The 27066-nt window shown below is 36.4% G+C and overlaps 1 protein-coding gene across 1 annotated transcript in view; it reads right to left on the minus strand.

Moving 5' to 3' along the window:
* The window catches only part of LOC306871353 (KN motif and ankyrin repeat domain-containing protein 1-like), a 72474-nt gene that overhangs the window by 29105 nt on the left and 16303 nt on the right, over nt 1–27066 (minus strand). The window contains exons 2-3 of the mRNA XM_079419200.1: nt 21273–21369; nt 1251–1372 (exon numbers count right to left, since the gene is read on the minus strand). Coding sequence (XP_079275326.1) covers nt 1251–1287 — 37 coding nt within the window. The 5' untranslated portion in view covers nt 1288–1372; nt 21273–21369. The remainder of the gene's footprint in view (nt 1–1250; nt 1373–21272; nt 21370–27066) is intronic.

The raw sequence follows: 27066 nt of genomic DNA on the forward strand, positions 1-27066 counted from the left end.
TCTTTCACTTTATTGTCAGGAGGAATGCACAGTGGAATGTATTGATGTTGTGGTTGAGTGTTCAGAACATGGCAAGGCTGACAAGCAATATTTCACAGCATTCTGCGAAAGTCACGCTTCTATACTGTGTTAGACCTGCAGGACTGTGCAGGTCCTAAACAGAAGCATGGACTTATACCCCAAAACAGCACTCAACAATTGGAAAAGTCTTTAAAAAGACATTACATTCTATATGAAATTAATGTGACAGAATACATAGAAAAAAACAATGACAGAACATATACCATACTACCAGTGTTGTGGGGTAACTAGTTACATGTAGCAGAATTACATAATTTAATTACAAAACAAATGTAACTATAATGTTACAGTTACTGATTAAAATGTGCAATTCAATTACAGGTACTTATGAAAATGTAAACAAATACAAAAGGGGTTACATGTGAATATTTTCACACACACACAGATTTAATTGATTCATTTCCCAAATTGCATCGACTGCTCTAAAATATGAGATACCGATGTTTCAGGAGTTTAGGACACAGAATAGTATTTTTTTTTTTTTATAATCTTAATTAAAGTGAAGAAGGATTTTAAAAGTCTGACAGTAATCAGTGTTGAGTACTACTGTAAGGTTAACCTGGCATGCTTTAAATGTTTTAGAATGATTGACAGTTGAAAACGTTCATTAGACATTTAGAAAAGTAATCAAATGTAATTAGTTACATTAATAAAGTAATCGAAATAGTTACACTATTTATATTTTAAATATTGTAATCTGTAACCCATTACATTTCCAAAGTAACTTTCCCAGCACTGCATACCACAGATTTAACATCTCAAAACACACAACAGTCTGTTGTTCATACTGTACATCCACGTTCAATATCTGTTCAAATGCTCACCTGGGTCTTCACTTGGCAAAGATAAAACTGAAGCGTGTACATTTTTTGACGTTAAAATACTCTCTCTATTTCCATCTTAGTTTTTTAAGCATCCCAACAAAGAACAAAGCCCAACATTGGTTCAGTCAATGCCGTGAGTTTGGGGTGGGACCTTTTAGAAGACGGGGGAGTGTTTGGGAAACCTGTTTAACAGCAATTATTATTTTTGCAAATCCATTTTGTGATTTTAGTGGTGTCAAAAATACCCACTTCAGTTTTAACTGAGAATAATTGTAGGCATAAACACTGATGATTCATTAGAGAACAGATTAGGCAATTACACTAATTAAAAGGGAGGGGTGTTACCTGAGGCATTGCTGTTAACGTGCATGGTTTGGGCCATTGCTGCAGATACTCGCACGAAATCCCACAGAGAGCCTGAATGCACTCATGCAAGTGTTATGCATCAAATCAGCTTGCCATGCAACCTGCAAACTGGACAAAACAAAAAAACAAAACGTCAGACAATGCCACGTGCATGATTCACAAAAACAAACACACTGTAAAAAAATTCAAGCGGTTTCAACTAATTATTTAGTAACTAGTTCCACAGAATTTTACGTTCAGTCAATTTCTGACTTCAAAGTGTTATCTGAATTGTTTATTTTTTTAAGTTGGCTCAATCTTTACTGAACTAGTTTTATAGTCCATTCAACTAAAATGTTTTAATTGGTCAGACATTTAGAAGACTATAGCAAGTTATGTCAATTAAAATTTAACCGTTTACTCCATGTGTATTATATGTTACCTCAACTAAGATTTATTATTTGGGCATCATAAGAAATTGCTGGGGAACTAAATAAACATACACTCACCTAAAGGATTATTAGGAACACCATACTAATACTGTGTTTGACCCCCTTTCGCCTTCAGAACTGCCTTAATTCTACGTGGCATTGATTCAACAAGGTGCTGAAAGCATTCTTTAGAAATGTTGGCCCATATTGATAGGATAGCATCTTGCAGTTGATGGACATTTGTGGGATGCACATCCAGGGCATGAAGCTCCCGTTCCACCACATCCCAAAGATGCTCTATTGGGTTGAGATCTGGTGACTGTGGGGGCCATTTTAGTACAGTGAACTCATTGTCATGTTCAAGAAACCAATTTGAAATGATTCGAGCTTTGTGACATGGTGCATTATCCTGCTGGAAGTAGCCATCAGAGGATGGGTACATGGTGGTCATAAAGGGATGGACATGGTCAGAAACAATGCTCAGGTAGGCCGTGGCATTTAAACGATGCCCGATTGGCACTAAGGGGCCTAAAGTGTGCCAAGAAAACATCCCCCACACCATTACACCACCACCAGCAGCCTGCACAGTGGTAACAAGGCATGATGGATCCATGTTCTCATTCTGTTTACGCCAAATTCTGACTCTACCATCTGAATGTCTCAACAGAAATCGAGACTCATCAGACCAGGCAACATTTTTCCAGTCTTCAACCGTCCAATTTTGGTGAGCTTGTGCAAATTGTAGCCTCTTTTTCCTATTTGTAGTGGAGATGAGTGGTACCCGGTGGGGTCTTCTGCTGTTGTAGCCCATCCGCCTCAAGGTTGTGCGTGTTGTGGCTTCACAAATGCTTTGCTGCATACCTCGGTTGTAACGAGTGGTTATTTCAGTCAAAGTTGCTCTTCTATCAGCTTGAATCAGTCGGCCCATTCTCCTCTGACCTCTAGCATCAACAATGCATTTTCGCCTACAGGACTGCCGCATACTGGATGTTTTTCCCTTTTCACACCATTCTTTGTAAACCCTAGAAATGGTTGTGCTTGAAAATCCCAATAACTGAGCAGATTGTGAAATACTCAGACCGGCCCGTCTGGCACCAACAACCATGCCACGCTCAAAATTGCTTAAATCACCTTTCTTTCCCATTCTGACATTCAGTTTGGAGTTCAGGAGATTGTCTTGACCAGGACCACACCCCTAAATGCATTGAAGCAACTGCCATGTGATTGGTTGATTAGATAATTGCATTAATGAGAAATTGAACAGGTGTTCCTAATAATCCTTTAGGTGAGTGTATATTTTTATAGTTTAACAAAATGATTAAACATGATTAACTGGTGTTGATCAAATCACTAAAAACACACTTTACAACACATAATAGCCTTTATTTAATAGCAAACTCCATTTATAACATTTTTCATACAAACTAAACATACAGGAATGAAGAAAAAAAGTCACCTACATCTTGGATGGCCTGCGGGTCAGTAAATTAACAGCAAATTTTCATTTTTGGGTGAACTATCCCTTTAAAGCTCCAGTTGACAAACATTACATCTGTAATACAATTGCAAAATTCAGTTTAAACTTTGTTTAATGAACTAAGAAAAACTAAACAAGCTAAACAAAAAAACAAACATTTACAAATATTATTACTTTTCACAATTACATCTTTAAAATGAGGGAGAAGTAAAAAAAAATGAACCAGGTGTTACAGTACATAAAATCAAATCAAGTCACCTTTATTTACATAGCTCTTTATACAATACTAATTGTGTCAAATAAGCTTTACAGAGTCATAGAGGAAATTAGTTTGTCAATAATGCAAGAGGACAAAAAGTAATTTTTCCAGTTAAAGTCAGCTCATTTGTGATTCAGTGTTGACATCATCCAGTTCAGCTCTCTTCCAATAGTGTCCGTGCAATCAGCCAAGTGTCTCCAAATAAGCAAGCCAAAGGTGACACCTGCAAGGACCGAAAAATCCATCGGTGTCAGAGATTGAGTAGAACACAGTCGGGTTGCAGTTCTCATCTGGCTAGACGAAACCAGCATGGCATGGTTTAATTCTAGGCTGCAACACAGGTCAGATTGAGCAGAGGACTTGTCTGGTTCTCGTAGTCTTGTCCCGATGGCCAACGAGGTCTTTGGATGGGATCTGTCTCTGGAGCTCATCTAGCTGACATTCAGGGCTGTAGAGGTCATCTCTAGGTCCTGATCCACCATCTGGATCCGGGTGACTGCAGTGATCATCTGATCTGCATACAGACTGGATCTGGGTGGCTACATTCAGCTCGGAATAAGAATGAAACAGACTAATATTAGCGTAGATGCCACTGAGAACAGTAAAGCACATTATAATTGTAGTAAAAACTATAAACATTTACACACATTACTTGGAATGAAAACAAACTCCTCGTCTTGAAAGTACACACAGTATGTAGTTGCAGTGGAGTGGTCTGGTCACGAGCCAGTGTTTGGTGTCTTGGAAGAACTGACCGGGTTGCATCTGAAATCTTGCAACGATGACAAAGCACCAATGAAACCTTTGGCCACACCCTGATGGAGAAAGAAAAGTACATTAAGTTCAAAAAATTAAATGATGCCTTTTGAATCATTTACAATGTATTAGTGATGCGCGGATGGCGGTTAGATAGGTTACAGAAATATTAAAGTTAGCCTATTCAACAAAATATTATTTAGTCAAGAGCAGTGAGGGATTTCCTCTGTCTTTTGTTGTTTGATTGCTTATGAAGGAGACTCGCCAGGACGACCATTTTGATGTCATTTTGTGTGTATTTGGCCACTTAAGCGCAATAAGATTTGCTTGCAAACTCAATTTGGTACTCGCATCGCGCGCTTTGGATGTGACTGCAGAGAAAAGTGCCTCTGGAGCGCACGAGTACCAAATGGCTTAAAAAGACGTGAAAATAATACATTTTTGTGACGATGCAACAATGACCGATTAGGAAATTGACGATTCTGTCAACTATCAAAATGCGAGCTAAAGTCTTTTATCGCAGCGTTCAGCTCTAAATGCGCCGATGTGATGTGAAAAGAAGGTCAAAGAGAGAAGACGTGGTACAGCTGAATCACTCCAACCACACTTTGATGGTTTGTGTGGATTTATTTACTCATCTAACCTACACGCTATATTGAATAAATGTTTTGCAGGAGTTTCCCTCATTTTAAAGCTGAAAGTTGCAGGAATGAGTAATGCGATATAGGTTAGCCTGCGCAATCCCGCAACGAAATTCAGGACCTAACAGTGCTTGAAGTGGAAAAAAAGTTTACATTTAGTTACACGTTTCATAGATTTCGGTTAACATTAGTCGTATTAAACATAATCCTTATAAAAGAGAAAGACAGTGCGATTTCTTCATATCTTTTCACGTCACGGAAACACAAAAAATATCATACAACACGCCAAAATTAGCTCAAATAAATTATAGTAACACAGCTTTTGACATTGTGTTTTATGGATTAAACAAAGTGAAAGACCACATTCCCTTCACTTAAATTTCCCCCAGACATATATCATACAAGGTTTATTCGATGTTTTTATATAGGTTGTATGTTTGTGTATAAATTAGTGCTGTCAAACGATTAATCGCATTCAAAATAAAAGTTTTTTGTTTACATAATATTTGCCTGTATATGGTGTATATTAATTATGTATATAAATACAAACACATGCATGTATATAAGAAAAATATGTTTACATATATGTATGTATATTTAATATGTAAACACATTATATAAACTAAATATGCTGCATGATTTTCCATAAAATTTAGTCTAAAAAAATGTATTTAGTGCAACTTACCTGACGCATGAACTTGACAAGATGGTGGCGCTGTTTCTCCCGCGAAGTCACTCAGGCTCATGCGCGTGCGAAATGATCTCAGTGTTGGTTGGATTTGTTTTTATTAGTTTAGTCAGCATTTTGCATTCTGAATGTTGACTAGATTTGAAAAAAAAAAAAAACCTTTGTTTAATGTTTTTTAAATGTATTTGTGCTAGCACAAGCAATACAATTAGTTCAACTGAAATATTTTTGCCCTTCCAACATTTTGTTAATTGGATTTTTTTACAGTGCACACTATGAAAAAATGAAGTTTGTGAAACAAATCATGGGCTCTGATCTGATATAGGTGAGACCTAAGCTTAGTGACGCACCTTAGTGTTGCAATTTTGTACTTGTGTGCATGACCTTGTGGGAAGTTTAACCAAAACATGAACTTTTTATTAAGGTCATTTAATATTTAACAACAAATAGAATCTTAACCTTCAAATGGTGGGGATATAGAAATAACATTGTGTCAAATCTGAGATGTTATAGTTCACCCAAAGACTGGAACAGTGTCATTTTGTTTCTCACACAAAGCTATAGTATCTTCAAAACACTTAGTTCATGAGCACTGACACTTATATGATGCTTCTAATTATGCTTTTCTACATTTTGAGCTTGACAGTGCAAGTCATCATTCACTTTCATTAAATGGTAAAAAAGTGAAAAGGATGTTCTTCAAAAATTCAACTTTTGAAGATAGAAAGTCAGTCATACAGGTGTGGAACAACATGAGGGTAAGTAATGTATGATAGAACTTTTGGATGAACTATTAATTTTATATATTTTTCCATTTGAGTTGCCATGTATTGAAAGGCCCAGCCTTATATAGCTGAACAAGGTTGCACATTCCTGCACCTTATAAGAGCTCTAAAATAAAACTGCACTCATTCTAAATTAGCAAAGGAACTGGAAGGAACAAACAAACCTCAAAAGCAATAAGGCCAAATACTGATGTGGGGCAACAAGCACACCATCTGTAACCATCTCAAACTTCATATTGATTCTGGTGCCAAACTTTTTTTGTGTAAAGGAAAAAAGCTGTGCATTTTTACCAACAACCATTTAGATACAAAAGACAGCAGATTGGGACTGTGTAAGCAGAGCAGCACATGCATGTGTGCAGCAGATATAGTGGTAGGTCTCATAAACCCCTAGTGGAAGAACGGCAGGAAGAAGGACCAGTGGGAGGTCTGCCATATTCTCTGAAGAACACAGACTTGGGAAACTAGTAAAAACAATGATTGGAGCGGTCTTGAGTATTATGAAACACAGGACATGCTATGGAATTTCCTCCAACTTGCACAAAAACACAAACTCCCATCAACAATAACAGCAACATGTCCTTTTTTTTTTTCTTGGGCAGACACAGCATGGCCAAAGTTCTAATCCAAACTGATGTTACCACTCAGATATGTTGTGCAAATGTCTTATTTGTGAAGTTTCGATATTTGTTTGAATAGAAGGCAAAGCACACTTTTCCTTTTCACCATTAACAAGCACAGCAAAAGAGTTCATCAATAAATCGCTTCAGTCTGCAAACAATGCAGACATGTTCAACACTTTGTACATAGTTGTTTAGTTTTAACAAATATAATCACTCAGTCTCAAAAGATGCAAGCATGTACCAAGCTAATTTTATGAAAATATGCACATGTGGGTGAAAGTCAATTCTGAGCTTGTCAAAACATGCTAAAAAGCTGCTATTTAAAATGAATGTGTGGCTTGAATTAGAAGATATTTTAAACCCAGAATGCTTGACCACTTAAAAATGCCACACAAATTAGCTTGCATTAGGGCTGGGCGGTATATCGAGTTTGTATGATATATCGATATGGTATGAAGCAATACCGTTAATATAAATATACAGTAGTTTGATACAAGCGCATCTGAAAAAAAGAATATCTAGGGAGGACACAGACTGAACTACTGCGGAGAAAGTGCATAATACAATTTGTTCTAAATATGTGACAAGCTTTATATGAAGGGCTTTAAAAAACTCGTAAGATATAGTAGCCTAGTTTATTGTTTCAGTTTAAAGCGGCTCGCCCCGAAAGGCTGCACATGCCGCTGACAGAGATGCTAGTATCTACACGTGCTGTTTAATGTGTTTGAGATGTGCTGTTTTCCTAAATGCATAACTTACATTTCACAGGTATATTCTACATCTGTAAATGTTAGAAATATACATTTAATATTTTAATTTTGCTATCAGAAGTGCATGAGCTTTAGCTTTGCGATTCTCTGCTAAACTTCACAGACTTCATTCAAAACGAGTGCCGTCGTGCGCGCCAAATAGACAGAGCACAATGAAATAGGAGCGCAATAACTCAGATTAAAATATACATAAATGTGATATACAGTGCCCTCCATTGGAAAAGTAAAGACCAAATAGCTCTGTTGGCTATTGAGTCAAGACATTTACAAATATGAAAGATGAATATGAGACAAAACTACAGATTGACACATTTTATTATTGGGTGATTCAACACATAGATGTTTTACCAGCTAAAAAGTTCAGCACTTTTAAAGTTTCATCCCTCTATCTGATGTGAGCATAAGTATTGGAACAGTTGCCTCACAGGTCTTTCTAAGTGATCAGCTGTGTCCTGTTGCATTAATTCAGATATTAAATGCAGGGAATGTGTCGTATCAGTTATATCCATTATTTCTGCATTCTGAATCTTGCATCTGATGATGAGACACACAAACCAGGATGAAGGTGAGAGAGCTGACTTTGAGAGAAAAGCAAGCAATTTGGATGCTAAAAGAAAAGAGGAAGTCAATTAGACCTATAGCAAAAACAAAGGGCATGGGGAAATCAAGAGTTTGGAAACCACCAGCAACCAACAACTACCTGATCAGCTGAGAAAACAACAGTAGTTGATGACAGACAAATCATAAAAGCTGTGAAAATTAACCCTAAAAGACATGTCTGTAAAATCACCAACAACTTCCAGAAAGCTGGGGTGATGCTCTGACAATCTACTGTCCTCAGGAGACTTTGACACAGAATTACAGATGCTACACAGCAAGATGCAAACCTCTGACCAGCACCAAAAATAGAAAGGCAAGATTAGAGTTTGCAAAAAAGCACAAAGGTGAGCCAGAAGAGTTTTGGAACTGTGTTTATGGACCGATAAGACAAAGATGAACCTTTATCTAAGTGATGGGAAAGCGAAAATGTGGAGAAAAAAAAAGGAACTGCAAATGATCCCAAGCATACAGCCTCATCTGTAAAGCATGGTGGAGGTGGTGTCATGGCATGGGCATGGCTGTCTCTGGAACAGGCCCTCTAAACTTTACTGATGACTTAATGTATGATGACAGTAGCAGAATGAATTTGGAAGGGTACAAAACCATCTTGCCTACCAATATTCAAGAAAATGCCACCAGATTCATTGGGAAGTGCTTCATATTGCATCAGGACAATGACCCAAGACACCCTGCCAGTTCAGTCAAGGAATTTATAAGGGCAAAGAAATGGAAAGTCTTAGATTGCCCAAGTCAATCTCCAGATTTGAATCTGATTGAACATGAATTTGACCAGCTGGAGAGGAGAGTAAAGGCAGAAACTCCCCAAAACAAACATCAATTGGAATTGGCTGCATTAAAGGCTGGGAAAAGTATTTCAAAGGATGAGACCAAGAGTCTGGTGATGTCTATGGGTCACAGACTCACTGCTGTGATTGTGCGCAAGGGATCTGCAACTAAATTATAGCTTTTAATCTTTTATATCTGCCTTATGTTCAACTGTCCCAATACTTATGCTCACATCAATGAGTGGGATGAACTCTAAAAGTGCCATTCTTTTTATTTGGTAAAACGTGTTGAAATGGCTAATAATAAAATGTGACATTATTGTCTCATATTCATCTTTTAATCATATTTGCAAATGTCTTGACTCCACAGCCAACAGAGCAATTTTGTCTTCATTGTTCCAATACTTATGGAGGGGACTGTATGTAGAATTTTAAACCTACAAGTAAGTGTATTTGTATGATAGCACTAACTATAAAGTGTAATGGGGTAATTAAAATAGCCTTTTTACTGAATTGGTCTGTGCTTTTTTAGTTTAGTAAATTTAACTCCTGCTTTAAAAGCATTATTTTTGTTTTTAGATTGTAATGTTACAATGTTAGAATGTAATGTGATTTTAACCCTTTTTTGTACATAATATATGCTTACATTCACTTATTTGTTTAATCCAAATACTGAGATATATACCATATACCGCAAATTAGACAAAAAATACCAAGATATGAATTTCTGCTCATACCGCCCAGCCCTAGCTTGCATCACAAACTCTACAAACAGTTTCAGTTTCAGATAAAAATGTGTATCTGTCGCACACGTACATTAGATGCACATGTGACATTAGACTAAAAAGTGCACCTACCTTGCTCAGTCATTCTTAAACTTCTTCAACGTTGTCACAGAGAATGGTGTTACTATGGCCTTGCAGTAACCTATAAGCCAAAACCTCTATGCACCACCGTGGAGTGTATATTACAGCTAAGATTAGCTAACTTGCTCAGATTTCAGAGATCCTATAAGAGGAAAGTTGGTCCATCCATTGGTCACCAGACCATTAACAGGAGACCCTCTGCAAAAAAGGTATAGATGCCGTCTAATCAAACACTCCTACAATGTTAAGTCCTCTATTGGCATCAACAATGTTGCTTGTTAATAGCAAACAGGGTCAGCCCAACACAGATTGACATGTAACTGCAGGTAGATAATTATGATAGCATGAAGAATCAGAAAGGCGTGTTTTATCATTTTTACTCATTCAGTGTCACTCCCTATTCTCAACATCCTGTTAGCAAAGTCTGTACTTGAATACTACAATATAAGCGATTTTTCAAAAAGAAAAATTAAAGAGATACACAGTCAAATACCTTAGAATTACATAAATGCCATTTAAAATAATCTACTGCTTACAGCAAGGACAGATGTCCTCATATTTGTTCCAGGTACATCAGTGAGAGTCAAATAGACTGACAACTTCTGAAAAACAAATCATTGAAAAATTAAGGCATCTGTAATCAAAGACGACACATAATGCCTTTCTAACAGGTATACACAGAGCATGAAAATTAATGCTGATGAGAAAAGAAAGCAGTTTTATACCTTTTATAAATCTGCACTGCTACACTTAAAATATTCAGTTCTGGCTACTAGAAAAGAGACTAGAAAGTCTTGTTGCAATCTATATTTTATGTTAGACAGTTTCATAAACAGAGGGAATGTGACAGAAAATCTTGCATGAGAAACGTGGCATGCTAGTGGGAGGTATTGCACACCTCCAGTGGTGAGGGCAGGGTAGCATGACGAGGCAGTCACCTGACACAACACCATAGCTAGAGGCAGCATTTAAACATGGAGTGCAGGTCCACACAAAGCTCTGCGTTCAAACACACACGCACACAACTGCTGGAGACAGATCTAAAATGGGAATGGTAATGTGTACTGCTTTAGAAAAATGCACAAACACTAGTTTCCCTGTCACTTGTCATTCATTTAACTGCTCTTTCTATCACACCTTCCACAGAATTCAATGTAAATGGTTCATTTGCAGAAAAAAAAAGTTAAATAATTACTTAATTGTGTTGTTTCTGTAAACGTATGACTTAGTTCTGTGGAACACAGAAGGAAAAATTTAGAGGAATGTAGAAGATTCTTGCATTCTATTTAAAGTGTAGTGAAAGCAGTTTATACATTAGCATACAAAGCAGATCAAGTTAAAATATTTACCTCTGCCAGAGCTCTAAAATCTTGGATTTTGGAGCTCTAAAAATGCAAAGTGCCAAGTTTACATATGCAGAACTTTGAGATAAACGTCAAAATATTCAAAAGTTTGGGGTTAGTAAAAGTTTACAATAATTATGAGAAATGAGCATGAGAACAATTAGAATAAGAAATGTTTCTTGAGCACCAAATCAAATAAGGATTTCTGAAGGATCGTGTGACCCTGATGACTGCTGAAAATTCCATTTTAAATAAAAAACAGTTCATTTAAATTGTAATATTATTTCACAATATTATGGATTTTACTCTATTTTTCATTAATAGGGCAGCCTTGGTGAGCAAAACAGACTTCTTAATGAATAAATAAATTGATCAATCAATCACTCAATCAATCAATCAGTCTTACCCCAAACTTTTGAACAATATTTGTGTGACAGAGCTATGACAGCTGAACTGGAGGGGAAGATGAAGTTTCTCATAAAACATTATCATATGGCATCCGTAATCTTGAAATATAGTGGAGTCATATGGGCTACTTGTACGCTGCTTTTTATCTATTGAGGAGTTTGAAAGGCTACAGTCACTGTATGGCTTTTTTCTTCGCACAAGTCATATAGGGTAAGTAAATGCAAGATTTTTAGTTTCCTAAATCCAAGGAGCTTTTCAAACTAACCACATTCTAAACATGAGACCACCTATAGAGCCTCATGCTGCTCATGCAAATAATGGGTCAAAGTAACATGATCTTCATGTCCTCAGGGGAGGAGGTGCATTTGAGAGGCCACAAGGCCATTTCGGATATTGCTGTTGTAGTTGGAGGTGGAGCTGCAGGTGTGTCCACTGACGATTTTCAACGAGGGACTCCTGACATTCATAATGTCACATAGCCTAAAGCCAAGAATATGGAGAGTGCAGGAGTATATGCTCAAGTGAAACGATTCAGATGACCAAATCATTCTACTTCCCTCTGAAACTTGCAAACTATACGGCAGAAACACACCCACATGCGCAAACTCCATTTTGATCTTCCACGCCAATGTTTTAGAGAGTGAAAAAACAGCCAAATACACTCAAACACAATTTTTCACTTAACACCAGCCATTATGAAGACAAGAGTTGGAGGAAAAGGAGGGTTTGTCAGCAGCAACTTGACCATGAAAGCAGCCAGCTGAATTTCATTACAGCGCTGAGCTTTTAAATAAACCAGAACTAAAGAACTGCAGAAAAGCGAGGGGCTGAACACACCTGTGCATTCGTGTTAGCTTCTGGCAGAGGGCCAAAGGTCTGACCCAGGCTCAAATGCCCCCAACCATTACTTACGACAACCATGCTGATCCCCCTTCTTCCAAATCCAGCTTCAAAGCTTATAATTATCTTGACAGGCACAGGGGGGTTTTGAAACCGCAGACCTTTTTTATTCTGTCTTTGGGTTTTCAGCCTAAGCAATGTGAAACGTAAAGAAACCATCTTTACATGCAAAGGTAGACAAACATTGCAGCATATTAAGAGTGCTGCATTGGTTTATTAAATAAATAATTGACAAATAATTACAAAATCAACCACATTGTCATTACCCAGTTCATCTGAATCAACTGTATCCAGAATATTCCAAGAACCCGACATCAACTTGCTGTAAAAGTCAACCTTCAAAGTGTGAGTGCAAACTCCTGTAAGCGACTGATACACCAGATGACCAGTTTTAAACTGAAGATCGGACTGAAAGGTCCTAAACCTGATCTAGGTCAGCTAAATATAAAGACTCATTTGAACCCCAAAGAGAAAGTGACTTAATCATAACCACAGACCCGTTAAGAGAAACGCAAAGTGTTTGATTATCAGCAACAAGGACATCGCTCTAAGCTACTACAGCCTCCTCCTGTTCACATTCTCTCTGAAACATAAATATAGGCCTATGCAATATATTAGGAATCCAGGAAATATACAAATGCATTCTGTTCCTTTTGGAAACAAACTACTTTATATCTCAAAACAAGACAACAAACAGTATGAAATAGAGACTATTTAGAACAAATTAGTCTGACTCCAATCAAGACCATATGAAGAGTCCATTTGTGCCTCTCCAAACCATCTTATCTACTGTTGTCAAAGGTTAAAGAGATTTTTAACATGGTAGAAAATAGATTGTTGTGGAATGCCTTAAAGAAAGACTATAGATAAACTATAGCCTACTGTTCAAAAGTTTGGGGTTAGTCAAACTTTTTTTAAAAGTATCTTATGCTCACCATGGCTGCACTTGTTTGATCAAAAATATAGCACAATCTGTAATATTTAGAAATATTTTTACAATTTAAAATAATTGCTTTTTATTTGAACATTTTGCAATGTAATTTATTAATTTACAATGTAATTTATAATGCAACTTATTCTGATTTGGTGCTCTATAAACATTTAGGCCTATTATTATTATTATCAATGTTGAAAATGATATATTATATATTTTTCAAGATCCTTTAATGAATGGAAAGTTCAAATAAACAGCAAAATTATAAATGTCTGTACTGTAACATTTTTATCAAGTTATAGCAACCTTGCTAAATAAAAGTATCAACTAACTAACTAACCAACCAACTAACTAACTAAATCTTACGGACCTCACAATGTGAACTAATGTATATAGTAAGACCAGTCTTGTTCCTGTATTTGATAAACTTTAATAAAAGTTCATTTTTATTTGCATGAATTGTCAGAAACACCACCTTTGTTCTATTGAACTGTCTAGTTTCAAGAGGTCTGGTAGAGTAGGACACTGACTTGCACAATGATAGCTGGTTTTGAAAAATAGCTGAGATCTTTCCTTTATCATCTAAAAATCAATTGTCTAATTGCGAAGTAAAAATTTGATAACAGAAAAGGTTGCATGAGCTAATATAAACAGCAGGACATGTTACAAGGACAAAAAAAAAAAAAAAAAAAACACTTTCTAAAGTAAAAAGCTGACCAAATAGAATAAATACAATAACTTTCATATACTTTTATACTTATTTGCTAATAGTTGGTGTCTATTCATAACCTGAGGACAGATTTAGAGGCTGATTCAGAATGCACCTCTGATTCCAGTTCTTCTCTATTTTTGGAATGCGTTTCATCTGTTAAAACAGGACTCTACCACAACAGGGCCAAATCCACAAAGCACACACAAACACACCAAACAAGAACATCTGAAGTCATAATAACCTAAGCATACAGTAAACTTTCAGCATTTTTACAAAAAGAAAAAAATGCAAATGAAGACATCCCCACATGGAGATTTTGTCAGATTTAGGTAACTTCTGGGTACAAATTTGCCCCCAAAATATGGGTAAGCACTACAAAAACCCCGAAGACACAAGTTTTTCTTTTGCACTTTCAGGAGTCTGAAACTAAACTAAATGTTCAATTAAGCTAATGGGGAAAGTCTGACAGTTCCTTGTTTTGTCTTTCCAAAATTATTCTTTCCCTAAACTGAATCACGATGTGCCCGGCCTGTCTGACTTTAGCAACAGACTGATTTTCAAAGAGATAAGAATATGAACCCATAAACCCACAAAAGCCAACATGTGTTCAAAAGTGCCTGTAGCAGAGTGTTCTTTGAACCAAACAGCTTCAGCAGCATCCAACACGATATACTTTCTATTCACCTTCTACCTCTTCTCTTTAGCGGAAAAGTAGTGCAGTGAATACACTTCCACTTTTGTCTGCTTGCAGCCAGAGAACATAAAAGATGTCAACAGACACTGTGGACTGTATCAACTTCTCTATCAGACTAAATTGGGGTTACACTGAGCCAGCCAATACTACAAGGCTTTTGTGTGAGTCCAGTGCAGTCCAACTCTCCAAACTTGACAACACTGCCATCTATAGGCTTCCAACATACAGTTTCAGTGAATGAGTGCATGAGCACACAAAAACAATAAAACTAAATTAATAAACAAATCAAGATTTTCCCCAAGAACAAATACAATTAAATACAAGTTTTCTTCCATATCAATCAAACCACCAACAGTCAAAATGGAAAGAAAAACATACATGCCAAAAAACATCCAATAAGTCCTCTCAGTGTATCTCAGTGTTTCCATCAGAGAAAAAAAAAGTCATGTAAAGCATGCATGAAAGCATTTGAGGGGAAACGGTTCACTCCACGTATAGCGCTGCAGAGCAAACTCACCGCTTCATTTAACAATGATCCAACCCTTTCACTCCACAGGGGTGTAAAGAGGGGACAGGCACAGAGTGGGTAGTCCCTATTGACCGCACACTCTTTCACTATCTGTCCCCTCATTTCTACTCATATCGTTCTATTAATTGTGTAACTAAATGAAACAATGTCCATTTTTTTCATTCTATATTTCGTTCCCATCCTATCTATCTCCTCACCTCTGTCCAACTGTGCATTTGACCAAGGACAGACTGGAGCCAGTTATTTGTTTTGCTCTCCAGTGGAGCCAGGCAGACTGAGAGGCCCAGCGGCCGTTCTTCTCATGATAAAGAGCCTTGAGAGGGCTGGAGGCCAAGAGAGCCTCCCAGAGTTACGGCCACTGAATACCATGCTTTATCTATTAAAACGCATATCAAATTATACTGCAAGATTAAAATTAAATAGTTTGTTTCTTTGTGTCAGACAACTGACCTTCAAAAAAAAAAAAAAAAAAAACTTGTGAAATGGCTGAGAGGAGGATTAAAAATGTTTAGTTGTGTTCACACTTGCTTGGTTTGAAATCCACTGACACTGATGACTGAAACAAGGTTTTTGGTTTCCTCAGCCAGACAGCTTTCAAAGTCAACTGAGGGACCGGAGAACCGTTTACAGGAATTAAATATTTCTGATGAGTATTAAACTTCTGCTTTGATATGGATTGATTAGGCTGTTACTTTAAATATTAATACTTTATATGTTAACACATTTTATATTTTAATGTCTTCACTATCATAATATATTTTTAATATTTAATACACATTTAAAATATTTACTGCTACAAATAATAAAAACGATATTAATTTTAGTCAAGTAATGCTGTAATTTTAGTAATTTATTAACATTCATTATTAAAATAATATAACTTATTATAACATTTTAAATGCATTATATACATTGATATTTAGTTACAGCTACACTAATGTTTTCATACAAAAAATGTTTTATTCAGAAAAAGTATATTTTAATTAAAATAACAATAAATAATATTAAAAATATAATAGACATTTATATAAGCAAATATTATATTTTAGTCATTAATATCTTAATGTTTTACTTGTTTTATACACACTTAATATGTTATACTTATTTCATATATTCTTAATATATTATATTTATTACACAAGATATATTAAAAGAGTTCCCACCTACATGCTAAAGTCAAATGAAGACTTACTGTTTACAAGAAAAAGAAAAAAAAAAAGAAACAACGAAAAAGAAAAGAATTCATTGGAAACCCAAAGGGTGCTCCTTGTTGACAGACACTACAGGAATGTTTTAGACAGCATTTACAAAGAAGCAAGAGAAATTCCAATGCTAAACACACCTTGCCAGCCTCAATTAGAGCTGCGTTTAAAGGCTAAAGAGTTTTGTTTGGCTTAACCACTTGAGCTGGCTAGGCTATAATGGTGCTAATGAGAAAGGGCCCATTCCGGGGGGCTGGGAAGGGCGGGGATGGATTAGGCTGGGAAATGCATGGAATGGGCAGACCTTGGCATCCAACGGACACGAACCCTCTAAAAAAGCTATTACCAGTAGAATGAACTGGTACAACATACACAAACTCACAGGCACATTTCATCAGAAGTGTCATCCATCACCAGAGCTTTTCACAGTGATTTCTGATCTCTAAGGAATTACCCACATCAGAACCGTTGGCTTTAGCACAAGCGTCCCACCAGGTTTTGTCAGAAAATGCATTGAAAATCAATTTTCCCTCTGCTCCCCACGCTACGGGTCCCTATGATCCTGAAGCCACATCCACAGCTGTCGCCCTGCCCGAAATCAGCACAACAAAGACCCAGAGCATCCCCTGTGAAAGTTTGGGAAATCATTCATCTGCTATGCTTTCAATCGAGTGAGCAACCGTAAAGCAGGCAGCAATACGTTTCAGGGAGGTACTCAGATACGCTTTGTAAAAACTCACTCTAATAGATGCCAATGGTAGACACAGGTGAAGGAAAGCAACAACTGGTTCAATCTCAGCTTCCAGATCAAAAAAGAGATGTAATAACAACAAACGAACATTAATATTTCAAAGGATTTGTTAGTGGCCTAATGTATTCCCAATGAATTAATTTTCTCCACTGTTTATGCATGGCCATCTGTTGAGCGTTGACTGGACCAGCTGTCCAACACCAACATTTTAGTCTCTAAATATGATAGAATCTCCACTAGCTGGTCACTATCCTGGTAGCCTTTTGTCTCTAGTTGTAGAGATGGTCCAGAGAGACTGGTGAGGTGTCACGGCCAAGGCTGGCTTTCTTCAGCCATTCATGCTATTAAGTGGACCAATATGGCATGAGCTTATCAGCGGGAACTGAGAGATGCTCTTTAACGTCTTCAGATACGCTAAGAGGACATATTCCCATAGCTGAACGATAAGCCGTATAATGTTATCTGAGAATGAAAGACCTGAGGAGAGCTTGGTGGGAACAGTAATTTGATTAAGTAGAAACCTTGACAATTTAGACAACAAATAAAATTTCAGCCAAAAGAAGTGTTAGGTTAAAAATAAGAAAACAAAACGAGACACCAATCCAGCATAGCTATTTGTTGTCTAAAAATTGTCGGTTGTTTACTGGCAGCAAGTGTGGGAGAGAGATAGATAATGGTGGTTGTCACAGTGAAGTGATTTGTCTCACCACACAGACAAGGAAGAGAAACTGTGAGGATCCCATCTGGGTTAGACACTGGTAGACAAAGCCAGTTTGAGGAATCCCCCACATTTATGCTACGTAACTGCCATCCAACACACACACACACATTTTTCCACCCGTCCCATTCTCCCCATGGGATCTGTTGGACTGTCAGAGCACTAAAGCATGCTCTGTAAAACTTCTCATGACTAGAACGAATGCAGTAGACACAATTAGGCAGTAGAAATTTTAATTGCTTCCTGTACAACGACTGAGGCAGGAATAGACTGAACAATAGTGAGAGGGGGGTGCATGAATACTTAGACAGGGCTTTGAGTTGTTTCCCATAAAGGTAGATTTAAAAACCTTTTGTAAAAAAATGCATATATCATCACTCTGGTGAACAAAAGGTACATTTGTGCTTGTTTACTTAATATTTAAAAGTTTGAGGCCAGTTTTCTGTTTAAAAGAATTCAAATAAATGCTGCTCTTTTGAACCATTTAAAGAAATCTTGTTTACACAAAAAAAGATTGAAAAACAACTGTTTTCTACATTGATGATAAGAAATATTTCTTGAGCACCAAATCAATGATTTTTTGAAGGATCATGAGACATTGAAGACTGGAATAATGGCTGCCGAAAATTCAGCTTTTGAAGGAATAAATTGTATTGCTATTTCACAATGTTACTGTTTCAATGTATTTTAAAACAAATAAATCAGCCTTGATGAGATGTCTTTCAAAAAACATTTAAAAATAAATTGTATCAACCCCATACTTTTGTACATTAGTAGAAACCCATATTCTTATCAACTAAGATTTTTAAAGACGGCATGAAAAGAAGCTGTTTATACTACAAAATGATAGGGGTGTGCGATATTGAAAAGAATTATCTCTCCATATTTTGAGATTTTATAATGATAATTAGACGATATTTTGCCGAGTGTGTTGTTGTGCTGATATCTGACTGCTGTGGACAGCTGCAGTTTTTAATATTCTTCATATTCTGCGTGATCAGTTCACATCAGTGATAGAAATTAATCTTTTCATATAAGTTTAAATAAATGTTTACCTTTTATGGGCAATTTTACCTTTTAAAAAAAGCTATTTTTTCCTAAAAGTGTGCATCTTTTGAATCAAATTGTTACATTTAATCAGTCAATTAGAATAATAAGACATTTAGGCTGTTACCAAACAAATGAAACCAGTATCAACAAAATTAATCTTCGCAGAAGTTGCATCTGAAGTAACATTTAGGCTACTGTGTTTAGATGTATTTACAAACTGTTGAATGCAGCTCAGAGAGACATGGAGTGCTTTAACCTGCAGTTACAAATGCATAATGTTTTGATATTTTAAACATAAAACATTGAATACTGATATTTGAAATTATTTTAAAATGAAAAGATACTTTGAATGTGAAATTAAAAATCGCCAGTAGGTGGCAGCAAGTCACTGTTAACAAGCGAGTCATTTCGACTGAACCCAATCATTTAAACGGTTGATTCATTCAGGAATGAAACTGCGTTCCATTCGGAAGGGCTCATCCCTATGCCTTAACCCCTTCAAAGGGTTTACCCTCCAGAGTGAAAGCTTCCCGTGCCCACACGGAGGCGCCGTCATCATGCAAAGAATCTGCGCAAAGGATCATGGGAGCCCGACGTGTCCATCAGTTGTACCGTTCGAAAACCTTCATTCCGAAGGGTCCTTTGAAGTGGCTAGTTTTGAGCACTTCGGTTTGCAACGACCCTTCAATATGGCGGCCATGATTGTTTTTACTCCAAAGTGCCCTTCGGAGGGCGATACATCCCGTTTGGAATGCACCGAATATCGTCATGTAGCTCAGAGAGGCAAAGCAGTGCTGTAGCTGTTTGGAATTACTTTTTGTTGACGAAATGGAGCAAAAACAGGCAATATGGTGTCTAAAATGTAAGGCTCTTAATATTAACTTATTGTTGATTGAACTGTTGTATAAAATCAATATCACATTTGTAATCATGCTTATTTTTGAAGAAAAAGAAAATGTCACTCTTCATGTGATTTTAACCATATGCATTTTCTGGCCCTGTATCTTGAATTTTGTGATCATTCTTAATGCATTTTATTAGACTGAATCATGCAGTGAAAAAACACACTCTAAAAATGTTCACGTGCTCAAGTCTGGACTCCATCATGTAATGCAAGCATGCGTACTGTTTGGTTTTTGCAAAACACTCGATAATGACAAATTGCACATCGTTAAAAAAACAATTACGATATTAAACCGCAGACGATATATATCGCACACCCCTACAAAACTAATGACTGAAATGGTTATCCAAGGACAGTAAAATAATAATTTACCAGATTAACACCTTGTGTGTGCGGTACTTTCCCTAGTTCTTGTGAAAGAGACATTATAGTCTGTAAATGGACCCTTCTGTCTGCCTAAACTGAAAGGTAAAATGAGTGTTGTGGTTGACTATGTGTCAGCAGCATCTACAAAACCAATGACAAATCCAGCATGTTCACAAAAGGCCACTGTGTGAGGACTCACACACAAGCAACCAAAGTAAATCACAAACAAGCCTCTAATTGAACACCACGGAAAGGAAACATTCTATAAGTTGAGACCAAAAGGCCCTTTATTCATAAAACAACAGTCGATGGAATGTGTTAAAATGGCATTTGTTTACAAATCGATGTATTCATGCATACACCATGGCCAAAATCACTAGCTCATTCAGGAAAAAAATAAAATAAAAAATGCCCTTTCATAATAAACTCAAAAAAGAAGAAAAAGAAAGTGAAGTCAGGAGATACAAATTAAAATCTGTGCCCAATGAGATAGTTTCCTCAAGTTGTTCCAAACCTGACTTTCTTGACTCTACGACCTTTCTTTTGTGTAACCTAAAAGACTATATTGTGAAAATTGTAGTAAACTAAACAATTTTGGTTACCATTGACTTTCATTGTATGGACAAAAAAATAAATATATATATAAATGGAAGTCAATAAGAACCGAAAGTGTTTGGTTCCCAGCATTCTTCACAATATCTTCTTTTGTGTTCCACAGCAGAAAGCCATACAGGTTTGGAACGACATGATGATAGAATTTCAGTTGTTGGCTAAACAGACCCTTTCAACAAAACAAGGATGACAGTGAGAAGCAACAAACAAAACATCACCTGCTGTTGAGTGGTGAGAAGGCCCACAGTTTTCAGAGCTTACGTTCTCCAAATAAAACGTGGAGCAGGAAACCCTTTAACAGATGACAAGCATTGCCTGAAGAAAGAGAAAGAGATACTGAGATCAATAGGATCATGTAAACGTATCCTTTGACATTTACAGAATGAGAAAAAAAAACACAAACACAGCCATAAGTAATGTACTGTATAAACATACATGGATGAAGCAGCAGCTGCTGCTCTGCTGTAGTCACTATCCATGACATCTGACAACCTATGAATTTAACTGTCCCCTACAGCTAAAGCTGATTTTGCACATGGACATGATGATGCCTGTTTAATGTATTTAATGTTCAGACATGTTATTAGAGCTGAACAGTGCTGACAGCTGCGACTAGTTTTTCAAACTATTCATCAGCAGCTGATCAAAAATAAACATACACACAAAAAGCATCTAATTTAATGAAAGACATGAGCAAACAAAACCTTCAACTCGTATAACAAATCTTTAAGTATCTTTAAGAGCTTTCAGCAAAGCTATAGAATACACAGCGATTAAAGACTTAGTAGGCTACTCTCTACATGCCAGTCCGCTCCATTAAGTATTATTTTTCATCATTACATATTTCAGAGATATAGAATTTAGGAAAATTGCTTCAGATTCCTTAAAAGTAACACCAGAAACAGTTGGACAACTTCAGCTGAGCTCCGTGGGACCATTAGCTCTTCGTGACTGACATTGTGTTTTTGTTTATGGTGTTAGGGGTCAAAGGGTCATAAGGTTATGACAATACTAGCGCACCCTCTTGCAGATAATGCACTGTATTATGTGGAGATCACTGGAGCTCTGCTCTCCACAGGAAGTTGAGAGCTGTGATAAGTGAGCTCTGGAGGAGAACAGACAGTGGCATTGTGACCCTTTAGGTCACTGTACACTCACATCAAAACAGGAATCCCACATCTGACCCATCCCTATAATTACAAGAGCTCTGAGAACAGGAGGAACTCATGAGGAAAAATAATATGAAGATGTGCCTAAAAATTATAAAAATGTGTGTGAATCTTACTTAAACTTACTATTATAGATGCATTCAGTAGCATCTCATTAATCTAAACCATTCATTAGCTGTTAAATACATTATTTCAGTATTTCTACTTAACAATTACACATTTAAACGGATAGTTCACCCAAAAATGAACATTCTGTAATTACTTACTCGCCCTCATGTTGTTCCCAACCCGCAAGACCTTCATTAATCTTCAGAATGCAAAAGAAATGTTCAAGGCCCAGAAAGGTAGTAAGGACATAATTAAAATAGCCTGTGACATCAGTGGTTCAACTGTAATGTTATGAAGCTATGAGAATACTTTTTGAGTGAAAAAAACTAAAATAATGACTTTATTCAACAAATTCTTCCCTTCCGTGTTAGTCTTCGATGCTCATTACGGCAATACCACGCATAATGACTATTTTTTAACAATGTTCTTACTACCTTTCTGGGCCTTGGACATTTCAGTTGCGTTGCTGTCTATGCGGGATCAGAAAGCTGTCAGATTTCATCAAAAATATCTTCATTTGTGTTCCGAAGATGAACGAAGGTCTTACAGGTAAACATAAATAAATAATCTATTAAAATGTGTTGGAAAACTTGGAGTTCCACATATAGAATTTCGAGAATACATGAATAAGGCTTTGCAGCAACCATATGCATCATAACTTTTTCCTCACAATGTTATGTTATATATATTTTTTTATTATTTTCTTTAGTGCTGTCAAACAATTAATCGCAGCCAAAATAAAAGTTTTACATAATATATATAAATTCACAAACATATAGTATATATTTGGAAAATATTTACATGTATATACATTCATATATTTATATTCTTATATTTTATATTATATATAAATATACTTAATATATAAACAAATTTTTTTCTTAAATATATACACACACACATGCATGTGTTTGTATTTATATATACATACATATATACAGCATACACACATTTGTAAACAAAAAAAATATTTTGGATGCGATTAATTGTTTGACAGCACTATTTTTTATTGTATTTATTGTTTCATATTATTTCATGCAGAGATGTGGTCAGAAATGCAAACAAGTAAATAAATAAATCCTTCCAAATTTTCGTTCATTTTGCTCCAAAACACTGAACTCTGTAATCTGCATTAGGACACAGTGGGCAGCCAGAGAGCAGTCAGATGCTCTTTCTGGTCTACAAGCTGGTTGTGTCTATTAGACATGACACCCCAAGTGGACTGATCTTACAGAATACAACTCGGTTCATGACTCTGACACCAGTGGAATTCCTGGGAATGAGCTCAGTTATTGCGAGCATGGCTTAACGAATCAAAGAGCACTGATCAAATTAGGAGAAGCATTGTCTATCGACTGCAAAGCTGACTCCAGGGACCCTCCTTTCACTGTGGACATGCAGAAGAGCCTGTAAATAGAGCCCATGAGTTCTGTCACATAGCCACACAAACACGTAATGTTTGGGTTTGGAGCAGCAGTCAGAGGGACTTGCACGTAATCTGGCATTACTGAGAGAGAGAATGAGGGGTAATTAGAAATAAATAAGGATCAGAATGTAAGAATCCTGCATCTTATCCCTAAGGCTGTTTAATGGGGGTTACAGCAGATTACTAAACTGTTCAAAAGAAGGATGGAGATTTGTGAATCTTATAAAGAAGAATTGAAAAAACTAAAAGGTAAACACTTGAATGCAAAATGTTTGCATTCAAAGCTAATGAATCCTTTTAAACATGACTCTGTTGCTTAGAGGCTTTGCCAGATCAAGACAGTATTAATCTTCCTTTCAGGGAGAGATCTGTCACTGTACAGCATACTTGTCTGCCAAGGAATTTTTAATCAAGTCATCGCACCACAAGCCCCTGGAAGAGTTTTACACAGTCCGAGCACTCTCACACAAGACATTTACACACACCAGTGCATTTGATCCCAAAAAATAAGAGGCAAAAAAAAAAATCAAGCAGCTTTGCCTCAAAAGGCAAACATGGTAATTGTATTAACTAAATATGCTGAAAGTGTTTTCCAATGCGTCTTTTGTATTTTATTTTTACACTTACTAAATCAGCCATACAAATGTATCTTTGATAAATCTGTGAAAAGTTAAGAATTAGAATGCATTATAGAATGTATCTTGTAGGCTCAAGTTATACCTTAAGATTATTGTACGAAAGCAATATCCTTATTTGCATCCACTTACGTTCATGCACAAACTTTCATTGCAATGTCGCGATTCAAGTCATGCTTGGACTCTAACTTGGAATCAGCATTCACTGTGCAGTCACGCACTTGGAGGCAAACTCAGCTCCTGACAACATCAGGTGCCCCATTAGCATGAGTGGACATTAACAAGTGAGCCAAATTAACTAACATGAAATGTTTGGTTGTATTGGTTATGTGTACGCAGAATTTACAAGAGGCGTGTGAGATATCCTCTCATCCCTTAATGTAGTTCAACTGATAAAAAGGTTGAGAAGATGTGATCTACCACATTCACCTGTAACTTGCAACACACTCATTGTAGTTCATTTTTTACTTTGTACAAATTAGTGGCAAATTCATATGAACCCATATGTTTTTGTATGGACATGCTTATGGAATACTTTAATTCATAAACCACCAATTCATCAAAAGACACATGAGATCAGGCTGGTAACTTATGGCCGCCAACTGCCCCCAGGTTTTATTTACATGCATTTTCATATACGTAACCCCAAACTCTCTCACAACAAACTTCAGGCATCATCAGTAACAAAAATTTATACATAGAATGTTTATTAATATTCCGATAATCTGAATATTATGTCCCACAGATAATTCAATATGTCAAGCATTTCTATTTAATAAGCTAAAAAGGTCAACTTGATGTGCAGGTGGCCTGTTCATTTCAATAAACAAAGTAGGTGGTGAGATCCTCCTCTGTCGTTTAAACAAATGCACCAAAACTCTGTGTGATTTTTCTGTCAGAAAACTAACTTGTTTGATTTTTCTCAAAAGCATGAAGGGTGGATGAAAAGACACATTAGCATATCCGCAAACTCATAGATAATAACCAAAACAATCCAAGGTTTTTATTTAGCACAGTGGCTAGATTAACAAATAAACAGACGCCACCCGATCTAAATATTCCCTCACAGTTTAATAATAATGACTTTATGAATTTCTTTACTGATAAAATAGATAACATCAGAAATACAATATCAAATGTAGATTCTACTGCGTCTAGTATTTCAGCTTCATTCATCGCACCCAAAGAAAAACTGCAGTGCTTTACAACTATAGGACAGGAAGAGCTAAATAAACTTATCAGTGCATCTAAACCAACAACATGTTTATTAGATCCGGTACCCACTAAACTACTGAAAGAGTTGTTACCTGTAGCAGAAGAACCTGTCCTAGGTCCTCTGCTATTTTCAATATACATGTTGCCCCTTGGTAATATTATTAGAAAATACAGGATTAGTTTTCATTGTTATGCTGATGATACTCAACTATATATCTCAACAAGACCAGATGAAACTTCTAAACTAAGCTAATAGATTGTGTAAAAAATTTAAAAGATTGGATGACCAATAATTTCCTCCTATTAAATTCAGATAAGACAGAGATATTACTTAATGGACCAAAAAACAGTACACAGAATCTCTTGGATTACAATTTGCAACTAGACGGATGCACTGTTACGTCCTCTAAAGTCAAAAATCTGGGTGTCTTATTAGACAGCAACTTGTCCTTTGGAAATCATATTTCCCATGTTACAAAAACCGCATTCCCCCATCTTATAAACATTCCAAGCTTCAAAACATGCTACCTGTTTCTGATGCAGAAAAGCTAGTAATAGACTGGACTATTGTAATGCACTGCTAGCTGGTTGTCCTGCATCAATAAACAAGCTACAGATAGTCCAAAATGCAGCGGCTAGAGTTCTTACCAGGTCAAGAAAATATGATCACATTGCCCCAATTTTACAGACTCTGCACTGGCTACCTATTAAGTTCCGTATCATGTACAAAATATCATTACTTGTCTATAAGACCCTAAATGGTTTAGCTCCTGCGTACCTAACTTGTCTTCTACTACAATCCAACCCGCTCCCTATAAGGTCACAAAACTCTGGACTTTTGGTAGTACCTAGGATAGCAAAGATCACTAAAGGAGGTAGAGCTTTTTCACATTTGGCTCCCAAACTCTGGAATAGCCTTCCTGATAACATTCAGGGTTCAGACACACTCTCTCTGTTTAAATCTAGATTAAAGACACATCTCTTTAGCCAAGCATTCACATAATGCATCTTATAATCTTGTACTGCAGTTATATCTGATCAAATGTACATTATTATTATTCTTTAGCTTAGGTTGAACAAATCATTTTTGCTTTGATGGAACAGCAGCTACACTAATTATGTCTCTATTTGTTTCTCTGTTTCTGTAACTAGGAATTACAGAAGCTTCAGTCTGGATCCAACCCTTAAATTATCTGAGATGACCGAACACCTGAGAAAAGATAATGCCAACCCCTCAGAGGACCTCAGAGGATGCCAACGCTCAGACAACATACAGAATTACAAAATTTTGCCATAAGTTAAATATATTAAGATTCTGCAATATATAAATATATTGTGGAAACTTAATTTCCTGTAGAGCTGCTTTGAAACGATTTGTATCGTAAAAAGCACTATACAAGTAATCTTGAACTTGATTAGAAGGTTGAATCCAGATGGAAATTTGGTTACCTAGGTGAAC

Source organism: Barbus barbus, assembly GCF_936440315.1.
Source record: "Barbus barbus genome assembly, chromosome: 6".
In the NCBI taxonomy this organism is placed as follows: Eukaryota; Metazoa; Chordata; class Actinopteri; order Cypriniformes; family Cyprinidae; genus Barbus; species Barbus barbus.